This window comes from Platalea leucorodia, assembly GCF_965183815.1.
Source record: "Platalea leucorodia genome assembly, chromosome: 4".
Classification (NCBI taxonomy): Eukaryota; Metazoa; Chordata; class Aves; order Pelecaniformes; family Threskiornithidae; genus Platalea; species Platalea leucorodia.
In genome coordinates, this window is record NC_138826.1 from 123,677,677 (window position 1) to 123,690,779 (window position 13,103).

The following is a 13,103-nucleotide window of genomic DNA, read 5'->3' on the forward strand; positions in this document are numbered from 1 at the left end:
TGCTTATATTTCAGCCCTAAAAAATTTTCTGATAGCAAGAAATTGTCCAGACAAAAGCTTGCAAGTGCGATCCAGATATTTCACCTGTGTAGTTGCATATTTGCATGCTCAGACACATATGTTGTTGCTGCTGTAGCAAATTTGTCCTCTCTCTCCTGCAAAGGACAAATATGGCCAAGGTCTCTCAGTTTTGCTATGTTAGGCTAGGAATCCGAACTGGTTCCCCAATCAGAAATTTAGTAAATTAGAAGAGTCTTCACACTCTCACCAACCATGCTTAAGTTTGAAGTCTGAGGCCCTATCTGGTAGGACTGTCCTAATGAATACACTGGTATTGATAAAAGACTAAGGTATTTCTCCTTCTTCAACATTCTAGCTTTTTGTGAGAGAACCTGAGAGGAGACTGGGAGCAAGAGGGAACATCCGCCAGCATGCCTTTTTCCGGGAAATAAACTGGGAGGCTTTAGAAGAAAGAAGGATGGAGCCTCCTTTCAAACCAAGAGTGGTAAGGATACATCTTCTTTCAATTCCACCCATCTCACGTCTTTCTCTCCTGAATGATTCATTTCCCAAATATTTAAACCCTCCAGCACATGCTAGCAATAAACCAAAGCCAGGACCCACAGTAATGTTATAAATCCATTTATTTAGGGGCACTGTCCGAAATCTTCAGACATGGGTCTTTAATGTCAAAGACCTCAAATCCTGTTTAGATTCACAGAGTCAGCATTTTAAAAGTGGATGAATGTCTGCTTCATGCTGGAACTAACAGTTTAAGGCAACAAGTTAAGGCTTTCAAAATGCCCTCGAATTTTCAGGGATATCTTCTGGAGTTGCTTTGCACATGCAACCTCTCTGTCTAAAAGTAGATGGAGGACGTGGTCTTAGGCAGTCAGAATGGAAAGTGTTGACTCTGACTTAAATGTCCAAAGGCAGATTAAATTATTCATAGGCTGTCTGGTATGTTGCGTACATCAGATACAAGCAGCTGAAACCATCTACAATTTGGATCTACCACAGCCTCACTCATTGTACAGTCGTTGGAAAGATAATTGTGAACTATGTACGTCTATTGTCTGGGCTGCCTGACCTGATCGTCATGACTACTACTTTCTGATGGCTATAAGCCCAGGTCTGGCATGGCCGCACCTGAGAAACAATGAATTACTCATCACTTTCTCAGTTACCATAGCAGTGGTCTGGATGCCACTTAAAACACCTTCCCTTAGCCACATAAGTGCAACTTATTCTGGAGGATTTCCCCTTCACTGCACTGCAGAAGGCAAAGAAGGAAAAGCAGTTCAGGTAATCAAGTGGTTGGCTAAGTCGGGATAGTCCTGACTACTAATAACAGTCCTATTAAACTATTAGATTCCTATTAATTACAATAATATAATTTAATTTGACAAGTGCATCATAGTCTCATTTTACAGTCCTTCACAAGTGTTATTTAATTGATGTGTCCAGTCTGCTGTGTTACAAAGCTGTAACATCCCTGCCAGCAGAATTAATGGATCGCAGGCTCAGTGCCTCCTATATAATATTTATTCCCATTACTACTTCAATAGGATGGTAATAAGCAAGTGATTATCACTGGTTGCTGGATATTAAGAGCTCAGGCAGAAGTTCACTGCAGTTTGACATGTTACTGTGCATCGTTTGAGCTGGAGTAACTAATCATTGTGCAAAAGGCCAAGAGCAAACACATTGTGGGTTCCCTGGCTGAGCTGAGCTTGCTCCCAACTAGTTGAGCTGAGCCTATAGGAAGCAGCCTAATAGGGCCAGTACCATTGTAATGAAGATCTGAATATTAGTGGTTTGACATCAATTTTTTTTTCTTTTTCTTGAAGAAATCTCCGAGTGACTGTAGCAACTTCGACAAGGAATTTCTAAATGAAAAACCTAGACTGTCCTGTGCCGACAGAGCACTGATTAACAGCATGGACCAAAATATGTTCAGCAACTTTTCTTTCGTGAACCCTAAAATGGAGAAAATATTTTCCTGAGATCTGCCTTACTGAAGGGATTCTCTGTAATGGTTTGAGTAACACTTTGTCAACTGAAGAATGTACATGGCTATTTTTATCAAGAACCCACCAGAAAAGTACCTCAGTGAAAGTTTGTACCATGCCTGGAGGCTTCCAACTTAATCCAGTCTGTAGCAGATGCCAGCCACTCTTCACTAATGATGAAGTTTTTTCTTTTGGTATCTTTTGGTCTCTCTTCTCTCTTTTCCCAATGTTCTGGAAGTTGAGAGCATCTGAAAATGAGGAAGTGAAAAATCCTATTTCCCACTACTTGTACACACAGCCAATGGGTTTCTCTGTAAGAAAAAACAAGTATATTTGAGTTTCTGGTGATGTCAGTGCCCATTTCTGCAATTTTCACCTCAGCCCACCACCTTCTGAAGGACAAGTGGTTTGCTCAAGGCCTGAGGGCATCTGGGAAGGCTTCAGGCTGGATGCTTTTGCAACCTCCACTTGTACATGTGCAGAATTGTGCATGTGTGCACAGGAGTTTTGAAGAAGCGATTTCACTCCCTACATACTTTAAAAGTAATGTTCACAGGTGTTAGGATTCAATTTTGCTCCACTGGGACAAAGAGACTTTGCAGGTGCCCATTCCAGCATTTGTACATCTCAATCAGAGGCCCTGGAGCTAAGGACTCAACCCTGAAGGAGGATCGTTGCCACGGCAAGTGTCAAGATCAATACAGAAAACCAATGGTTTACACTTAGTACTTGAGCAGGAAGGGTGGGAAGTTGCAGTCCAGCAGAAAGCCTCGGACAACCCCTGTTCTAAAGCTTTAACTGTCCTTGCACACACCAGGCTCACAGCAAAATCTGGACTGGGCTTTCTGGAGTTTTATCCTAAAACTGCATGAGAAAGGTGGAAGAGGTTTTCTCAAATCATTGTTTAAGCATCATAAAACTGGCCTTCCAGTCACAGCATTGGCATATTTCACTTGAAAGGTAGTAATCAGTCCTTGCAAAGGCTGATATACTTTCTCTTACTCTAAATGATGTCGCAAGTCTTTGGTACGCATTGCAGACATAGGTCAACACGCTGCACCCAACGGTCACAGGGCAGGACAGCACATCGGCTGAGGGTGGTCCTCTCCTTCACCTTGTGACATTTTGATGTGTGTTCTATCCCTTTGCATTCTGTGGAAATGTAGACGGGTTAAAAAAAATCTTTTCTGTGATCCTTTTGTCATGGGATCCTTTTAAATAAAGATGCACTGTTTTCTGAGGTTGGAGAGATGTAGAACCGCCCAGTTACTGCTTGTCACTGAGACACCAGTTAAATACCGGGTCAAAATTAAGTCAAAGCCCAAAGAGAGGATTCTTTAATAGCTGAGACTTAAGCAGTCACCCCAGCTGGTGTTAGGCTCTAATTGAAGTGTATACATTTGGAGCTTCATTGCATGAACCCCTCCAGTCCATAGGGAAAGAGAAGCTCTAGAAGGTGAGTCGTCCCAAAATCAGATTGCCTTCAGAAGTGCCTTTCTGGCTCTGCTGGACCAGGCTGTCAGCTTAGACCTCCCAACAGAATGAATGCGGCCTTGCAGGCAGTGCTGGGATACCACTGGCAGTGACTGCAGGCACCAAATCCTGCAGGACCAAGAGCAGAAGTGCCTAACATCGACAAGAAAAGCAGAGCGCCCTGAAAAAGGTTTCAGTCCAGTGACTCTCATGAAATCCTTGTTTGTGCTGTATGAAACGCAGGGGGCATCTGTGCTCACAGTTTGTGCAGCTGGTCATCATGTTTAATTAGAACAGTTAACATGAATTTTTTAAATGCCAGTGCTGTTTGTACAGTTTAATAAAATGTTGTGTACAATTGGAAAATGGGCATTGAAGTGATTAAATAGGGACAAAGAACAGAGGTGCTTAGAAAAGCCATTAAAATGGCTCTCTGCTTTCTGGGAGATGTTCCCCAGGGGAATTTCAACCCATAAATACAGAGGATTGGCAAGCATTCAAACAACTGTAACTACTCCACAGATCGGTACCTAAAACAAGGATTTGGTGCTGTGCAAAGGTAACCAAGAAGAGAGTAAAATGTTCCTTTTCACTACCAGAAGGTGACGCGGCTGTAAATGGGTATCTCAAAGGGGTTGCAGAGCCAGATGTGCAGAGGTTGTTACTGTTAGAGGGCGATTCAGGTCAGCTTCCTTTGACACCTGAATAAGGCTGGATCAGCCAAGTCCTGGGAAGGCCTGACTCTATCCACATGCTATGGATGGAGTCTGGATGGCCTGATCCAGACTAGAGGTTGCATTTCTGAGCATTTCAGGATCGGCAGTATCCCACTCTAAATGACTGTTAGGGATGTTTTCTTTGCAACGGCACAGTGGTTTGTGCTTGACACCAATGCAGGGACACCCCAAGAGCATAGACTAAGGAATAAGTGCTGAATCAGCTCTTGTGGTTAAGTAACTGAAGATTAACAGCATTTAACACCTCTCTGACCAGAGGCAGGGCTCTCTGCACACCAGCTGTGGTCCCGTATAGCTAAAACAGCCAAACGTAAGAGTGACTTGTAAAGGAGCACGTTTGAGTAACAGCTAGAGCAGACACAGTGTTAGGCTTACTGTAGGGTTTTTGATGCAAACCACAAGAAGAAGTGCCTGCTTCTCTCTGCAAGGTGTCTTCAGCTTAAAAACCAAATAAAGCCATTGAGGATGGGGGGAGGGAGATGGGGAGAGGTGGGTACAAGCCACCACGAACTTGCGTACTGTGTGTCTCATGGGTGCCACAACCTGAAAACCCTCCCAGCTGTGCCTGTGGTGTGTGAAGAGTGACGTGGTAAGCAGCAAGCGTTTTCCTGTGGTGGCAGCGATTGAGAGATAGGAGCTGGTGAGGGCTGAAAGCCAAACACCCACACGGAAATGAGCAGGAGCCCAGGTACTCACAGAGATGCTTCTTTGCCTTGACTAAACCTGGCACCTCCATACCCATCTTGTCTTTTGTTCTTTCTTTTTTTCTTTCTTTCCTCTCCTCCATAAAATGTTCATTTTATGGCACAGTAGATGGGGCTTGCCAGGTTTGGTTATTCATTCGCTGAAGGCCCAATCCTGTTCTGTAGCCCCATGGGATCACAGCACTGCTGCAGGAGCATGACACCTGCAAACATCAGGGTCTGACCTCCAGCACCACCTGCTTCAGCTCAAGTTTTGGGAGTCCCGACCACCCAACTGCTCCTTCCCCAGGCTTGCTGCTTCACTCGACAGATGCACAGATTCCTACTTGTTGGCATTCACCAAACCAAACCTCAGGCTGATAAACAGGTCAGGAAGAGTGGGAGTCACCAGTGAGTGACAGCCCTGATTTCAGCCCTCCTGCAAAGACCTCCAAGTTGCTTTCCAGAAGAGGCTGGTTAGTCTCACAGCTCCTCAGCGTGCAGCCCGGGGTATGGTCGCCTCTCCCACCGGGAAGACCAAGCTCCATCCTTTACCCCACCATGCTCTTCGCTGCCCATGCAGAAAGGAAAGGCAACTTTGCCCAGTGGTTAACAGGCACATCTTGCAGTGGAGAGGTATCACCAAAAGTCCCTGTCTGCCAGTACAGCTCCAAATAGTGGGTACTGCAAGTAGGTATGCTCCTCCCTTTACTATTGTATTTGTACCTTAGACACTTAAAACCCAAGTGAGATATCACAGCTGGGACCTAAACTGCTATCTCACTCCAAGAGATGCCAACTCAGCTAGCGTATCACCTACAGCAGCTAAGATCATAATCAATATGTGGCCCAAAGCGTGCCTTGCGGTGTTGTGAAGCCAGCGGAGGTCTCAGTGCAGACCACAGGAAACTTTCCTACCTTCCTTGCTTACAAAGAAGTTTTATGTTTGCTGTATCACAGCAGCCAAGACAGCGCATGCAGAGCTGGTGAAATACAGGAATTAATGTATTTCTGGCTCTTCTGTAAGGGGGATTGGTTGCAAACCAGTGGGCCTGTACAGCTCAGTGACTGTACCTGACACGATGGGGTCCATTCTACTGTTTGGTAACAGGTGCGATGGAGTCCTTTATCCTCTATATTACCTTAATACTTCTATACACAAGGATATGAAATACTTGAAAAATAAAAGGAAAGGGAAACAAAGAAAAAACATCATTGAGTTGTGGAAGATGAAACAAGCACAGAAAAGGAAAGTAGGGAAGAAAGAAGGGATACAGGTTGGTATAATCTTATGCAACACTTAATTCAATGGTTTCAGTTACAACTCTGGTGTTTTTCTTCAAAGCCACCAGTACTATCCTAGAGTTGCTTTTGTAGCTGAAGCACATGATTTTCGGAGATTTCAGAGGATGAGACAGCCTGAGACTAGATGAATGGCTCTAATCTGGCCTCCCAGGTAACACAGAGCAGCCACTCCTACCCTGACATCTCCCCCAGAAATCGAAGTATTTCTGTCCTGAATCTGGATTCAGGTCCCAATTCAAATAATTAAATTCAGCTGTCTATGGCATAGGAATGCAGTTTAACTGCTCACCTTTAGTCATCTAGCATCACTGAGACACCCTGGGATATCCCAGAGGACTTCCACTGAACATGGGTCTCTCACAACCTGTGGCATATCCCACAGCCCTGCTACCCCAAAGCACCCCCAACAGCAGTGAACACCTCTGCATAAGCAGCTGAATCAAGCCTGGTGATTGAGTTCACCCTACACCCTACACTCAACCAGCTGAGTCACTCCTTGTGGTGGGGACAGCATGTCACAGCTCAACACATACGATCATTTGGGGTTTTTTTTTTTGCTTTTGCTGCTGGGTTGCAAAAATACTGTCTCCTTGACTCATGTCCTGAAAAGCACCAGAAACAAGTAGGCTTTGCCATGGTGCTCACCAGCCTCCCAGCCAGAGGAAATCTGCAGTTGCTGGCAGAAAACAGAGTGAGACCCCTGAGAGGCAGACTGGATCTACATGCGTATGGTAGCTGCTTGTGGGACATTTGCTGGCACTGAGCTACCTGAAACAGCCTGACCTAAAGGCTGGCTGTGTCATCATGTTTTGACCCTGTCAAGGAAGATCCTTGCAAGAAAAGGCATCAAAAATTAATCATGAACATGTTTTATGTAGTTGCTAAAGAAACCTCATGAACGAAATTCTTGATCCTCCTGGTACATCCTCATTAAGGGGGACCAGAGGACACTGCATTCCCATTCCCACTGACAAGCACCTTCTCTTCTCCCACACTAAAGCACTGACAACCAGAGAGGCACAAAGCTCAGTGTCTATGATCTTTTGAGAACTGTCTTTGCTTTCAGTCTCCACGTGGACACTCAGTTTCATTTTGAACCTCAGCATCTGGTGAGTCAAAAATTCAAAGTAAATCTCTGTCAGAAATCTTTGGCCACCTCTATGAAAATTGTGCAGAAGTGCATTGCAAACCCTTAACACTTTTTGAGATTTCCTCAAAAGGTCAACAAGGCCTGGTTGATCTCTCAGTGGGGTTAAGTTGGAGCAAAACTGAAATAACAATATTCGACACAACTTTGCAAAGAGACATAGAGGAAAGACCTGTGGTTAAGGTGCTACTGAGTTTTTGCAGATCTAGATTTATTTCCAAGTTTTGCTATACATATCTCCTGTGACCTGGTGCAAGCTATCTTGCTAGACTTTGATTTTTCTTCCTCTGTATAGACATAGTTCATACTCTGTTGCTCTAAGTTGTTCAGAGCAGAGGCCTTTGGAGTGGGATTCAAGCTCAGCTAACCAGAGTTGCCTAAAAGTTTGTCATCTTTAAAGTTCATTAAAATTTAACTAGCTTCATCCAAGGTAATCAATCATCTTGGTTTCCTCTATTATCAGTGGAAAGAGTCTAAGAGTATGATTCATCCCATCCTAAGACAGATACCTAGAGCTGTCCACTGAACTTTCTCTCCCTTCACTTCCTAGAAAAGTAGGCAAGTCCTGACTTGTGTGTACTTGTGCATCACCTTGTGCATCACTTTGGGGTTCAGTGGGGTCTTACTCTCAGGTAGATGTAGTAGTGCCGTTGAGTAAATATGGAGAGTATAAATGCCTCAGCTGGCTGTGAATGAGGCTTGGTTCTCCCAGGACTGGTGCTGAATGAATATGCTGGGAGTGTCATGGTACTCAGGTCTCTGTTGAGGCACTCTAGTGGTAACTAGAACTAGGAACAGTCAAGGAGCTGGTCCACCTCACTATCCACCTAGCTAGTCTAGACTTCATCTGTCTATGAGACTGTTATGGACTGTGTTGAAAGCCTTGCTAAACTCAAGATAAACAGCATCAACTGCTCTCCCCTCTTTCACCAATCTAATCATTTCATTGTTGAAGGCTCTTATGCAGGTTGATCAGACATGATTACCCCTTCATAAATCCATACTAACTACTCCTAGTCACCTTCTTGTCCTTAACAAGTTTGGAAATTGCTTCCCGGAGGATTTTCTCCATCAGCTTCTCAGGGATGGAGGTGAGGCTAACCAGCCTGTAAACCCCTTAGCCTCCTTCTTGCCCTTCTTGAAGACAGGAGTGACATTTGCTTTCTTCTATTCTGCACTCCAGTTGAAGAGCAGGCTCATGTTATAGGGCTTAATCACATCAAAACAAACGGCTCCTGCATGTCTGTCTACATGGCTGGATATAGCTCAGTACTAGCCAGCCTGCATCTTAGCTTAGAAAGCCCCAGCTACTAAGCCACAGAAATTTCCACAGTCCCTTGCCATAGAGAAGCTGAAGCCCTTTCAGGAGTACTTGGTAAGGTCCTGGGGTAGCCACTGGTGGGTTGGGATCTAGTAAGACTCTGCCCGTATGTGCCTTGCCTGAACAGAGCCTGGGTCCATGCTAACATGGTGGGTGTGCTTGGGCTCACCAGCTTCAGTGCAGCTTAACCTGCAATGGCACCCAAGGGTGAATGTGGGTAGTGAGTGAGTCACTGGTCTTTAAAGCCATCCAGGACTCTGGTGTAACTGATATGTAGCACCCTGGAGTATGGTCAATCACTTAGCCTGAGATTTCTCATCAAAGCGATGATGTTGCCTCCAAAGCTCAAGTAGGTTAAAAGCTTGGCTAAATAACTTGAGTATCATAGGAGATGCTTAGTTAAGACGAACCTACAGGAATGCTTAAGGGCCCAAGCTCTTTCTCTTTCTACATTTTCACAAGTTAAATTAAAAAAAACCTTGATCTCTCTTCCAAGAAGCAACTGGATTCTGTCTGTCTGGGACCCAGCTATCATTCAACCCGTGCTGCTCTGCTGCCTAAACAAAAACCTGCCAGTATACAGCAGCTGGAGAGGTGAACCATTATTTTAATAATCACCTAGAGGAAAACATGTCCTTTGAGTGGAGAGAAAATAAAAATTAAGCATTACATTTAATTTATGATGTGGCCCTTCCTTTTAAAGGAACATAAACAGAAAATATTAAGACATCAAAGGAAGAATCTCAGCTTTCACTTCTAAATTCTTTTTTATTATTGTTGTTAGCCTCCCAGTAGCAAAGGAAATGAGTTCTCTGGTAATCATTTCCATTTAATTTTCAGCTCCTTTCTGTTGATAGCATTGTGTATAACCTTTTTTCTAACAGTTACTCTAAATTGTGTATTTTGGTATTCCATTCAGATGGTGGGGAAAAAAAAAAAAGCCATTTTATCTCTGCTGCACATGAGCTCGGAAGGGTAATATGATATCTCAGAGAGTATATTTATTTTAAATCTTTGGTATTTTCTACCAGGGTGAAATTCTTGAAGATATAACCTCGCATTGCTTCCCTCCTTCCCCTCCAAAATGTCATGAGGCCAAAGTAGTGGAGAAAAAGGGACAAAATAGCAACCCTCACTCAAAAAAACCCGATAATCCAACCCAGAAAATCAACTCAGTTCTGGTCATACTAGGCATAATGAAAAGAGTAAAAAACCTGACAAAATGGGAAAAATGGAGCACGCTGTTATCATAAGGATAATAAATCCCAGACCACAGTGGCATTTTTGAGATAGCGAGGTAGGAGTCAGCAGTGACACAAAGTGACCTTTCTTAAAAACGATGATGTTGAAACTTAATAATGCATTTTAGGTCTTCAGGAAATCCAGTGACACTGGAATTGAGATGGAAAGAGGAACATCAGCCGTTTCTTTGTGCTGGGATGTCTTCACACCACATCATACATTTGCTTCTCTTTCTTTGGGTGGACAAAAAATAAAGGCATAAATAGAAAGTCTCCACAAAAGACCACAGCAGATTTGGCTGAAAAACAACCATCAAAAGCAGGGCTTGAACCTGCTAATATGAGCCATTGCCTTAATATTTCAATTAAATGCCTTGGCTGAAAAGCAGCAACATTTTCACACACTTATGTGGACTAATCACTAAAGGGACAAAGCTGTATCAGCTCAAGCCACTATTTTTAGCAGCAGCAACCACCTTGAAGCAGCTCTCATCTTCCAAATGGAGGGTCTTCAATGGACCTCTTGGGACGTGTGAAGTGGCTCTTGATCAGCACAGGAGCATACGGGAGAATAAGGTTGCCTGCACCCAAAGTCTGCCAATATTTTGGGTCTAGACGTAGCTGAGAAGGTGACTAAGAAAGTTCAAGATGCAGGCTGGGACTGCAGAGGACTACTGCAAGAGGAAAGATGCATTTGTTCTTGGTATGGAAAAATAACAAACTCTAATCCCTGTGGTGTAGCTCTCCGAAATACACATTTCTTCCTTGCTGTCAGTGCTCAGTCAAACACTGACTGTGACACAGAAGGTTTGTGATGAAGCTAGGATCAAGCTCTTCAGTCTTGGAAGAAATAAGTAAGCATTCAGATGGAGGCAGCTTTCTACCATGTCTTATCACAGGCATGACTCTTAGTGTCCCTAGTATGATGCCCAGTTTATACCAGGGAATCAGACTCAAACATCTGCCTATTCCTTTGATTAGAGGTTTTGGATTAAACTAGTGCTTCTTCAGTTGAGACTACTGCTACAGAGTGACCTTGGCCAGACACTAAAATAGAATGGTAGAAGAGCAGTCTAGAAAGTGTTTTTATTTGAGTGTGGCTCTGCAGGCAGTGCAAACCTTGCAGTGACGATCCCTTTTCTTAAGGGTCTGCAGACCAGAGTTTAATGTTAGGTCCTTGGAATCCATTTTCCATGATAGCACAAGCCATATTTCTCTCATCTGACTTCAACTATAGGGATGTTAGGATCTAGTCTAGCAAGTCAGGTAGGTTCCCCACATGGTCAGTGAAGGCACATGTAGAGGGAGGTTTATCCCATCCCAAATGGGGGATCAACAAACAAGTTGAATGAAACACTCTCCAGATGCCTGTAAGACTAACAGATCCTAAAAGCCTTTCAAACACCAAAAGCCAGGCAAGACTGTCTGTGTCTGTGACACACTTGCAGTCCAGGTAACATGAAAATAAGTGCCATAGAAATCAGATCTGTGATTTATATATGTACAAGAGTATATAGTATAGATGTTTGTACCTGAACAAGTATACACTCCCTGTATAGTCACTAAGGACTAATTATTACTGTCAGAGAAACTTATAACACAAGTCAATGAGGAAGCTGGCAGAGGAGCTGGCCAAGCCACTCTCCATCATTTATCAGCAGTCCTGGTCAACCGGGGAGGTCCCAGATGACTGGAAGTTAGCAAATGTGATGCCCCTCTACAAGAAGGGTCGGAAGGAGGATCTGGGGAACTACAGGCCTGTCAGCCTGACCTTGGTGCCGGGGAAGGTCATGGAGCAGATCATCTTGAGTGCCATTATGCAGCACATGTGGGACAACCAGGGGATCAGGCTCAGCCAGCATGGGTTTACAAAAGGGGGGTCCTGTTTCACTAACCTGACCTCCTTCTATGACAAGGTGACCCGCTTAGTGGATGAGGGGAAGGCTGTGGATGTTGCCTGCTTGGACTTTAGTAAGGCCTTTGACACTGTCTCCCACAGCATTCTCCTGGAGAAGCTGGCTGCTCAGGGCTTGGATGGGTGCACTCTGCGCTGGGTTAAAAACTGGCTGGACGGCCGAGCCCAGAGAGTGGTGGTGAATGGGGTCAAATCCAGTTGGTGGCCGGTCACGAGTGGAGTTCCCCAGGGCTCAGTGTTGGGGCCGGTCCTGTTCAATATCTTTATCGATGATCTGGATGAGGGGATTGAGTGCACCCTCAGTAGGTTTGCGGATGACACCAAGCTGGGTGGAAGTGTCGATCTGCTGGAGGATAGGAAGGCCCTGCAGAGGGACCTGGACAGGCTGGATCGATGGGCTGGGGCCAACTGTATGAGATCCAACAAGGCTCAGTGCCGAGTGGGTCACAACAACCCCATGCAACGCTACAGGCTTGGGGAGGAGTGGCTGGAGAGCTGCCTGGCTGAAAAGGACCTGGGGGTGTTGGTTGACAGCTGGCTGAACATGAGCCAGCAGTGTGCTCAGGTGGCCAAGAAGGCCAATGGCATCCCGGCTTGTATCAGGAATAGTGTGGCCAGCAGGACCAGGGAGGTGATAGTGCCCCTGTACTGGGCACTGGTGAGGCCGCACCTCGAGTACTGTGTTCAGCTTTGGGCCCCTGACTACAAGAAGGACATCAAGGTGCTGGAGCGTGTCCAAAGAAGGGCAATGAAGTTGGTGAAGGGTCTAGAGAACAAGTCTTACGAATAGCGGCTGAGGGAACTGGGGTTGTTTAGTCTGGAGGAGGCTGAGGGGAGACCTTATTGCTCTCTACAACTACCTGAAAGAAGGTTGTAGCGAGGTGGGGGTCAGTCTCTTCTCCCTACTAATGAGTGATAGGACGAGAGGAAACGGCCTCAAGCCGCGCCAGGGGAGCTTTAGGTTAGATATTAGAAAAAACTTCACTGCAAAGATAGTCAGGCATTGGACCAGGCTGCCCAGGGCAGTGGTTGAGCCTCCATCCCTGGAGGTATTTAAAAGAAGTGCAGATGGGGTGCTTAGGGACATGGTTTAGTGGTGGACTTGGCAGTGCTAGGTTAACAGTTGGACTCGATGATCTTAAGGGTCTTTTCCAACCTTAATGATTCTATGATTCCATGATTCAATTCATCTTTAAGTAGATACCCGCATAATTTGTACCCTAAACATCATCAGCTGTTTTGACGAGGTCTCCATTGACTATCACAGGA

At 44.9% G+C, this 13,103-nt stretch overlaps 1 protein-coding gene across 1 annotated transcript in view; it reads left to right on the top strand.

Annotated features, from left to right (window-relative positions):
- PRKCQ (protein kinase C theta) overlaps nucleotides 1-3,801 on the top strand; it is a 66,294-nt gene extending 62,493 nt beyond the window's left edge. The window contains exons 19-20 of the mRNA XM_082309694.1: nucleotides 377-505; nucleotides 1,851-3,801. Coding sequence (XP_082165820.1) covers nucleotides 377-505; nucleotides 1,851-2,006 — 285 coding nt within the window. The 3' untranslated portion in view covers nucleotides 2,007-3,801. The remainder of the gene's footprint in view (nucleotides 1-376; nucleotides 506-1,850) is intronic.
- Nucleotides 3,802-13,103: the final 9,302 nt, after the last annotated feature.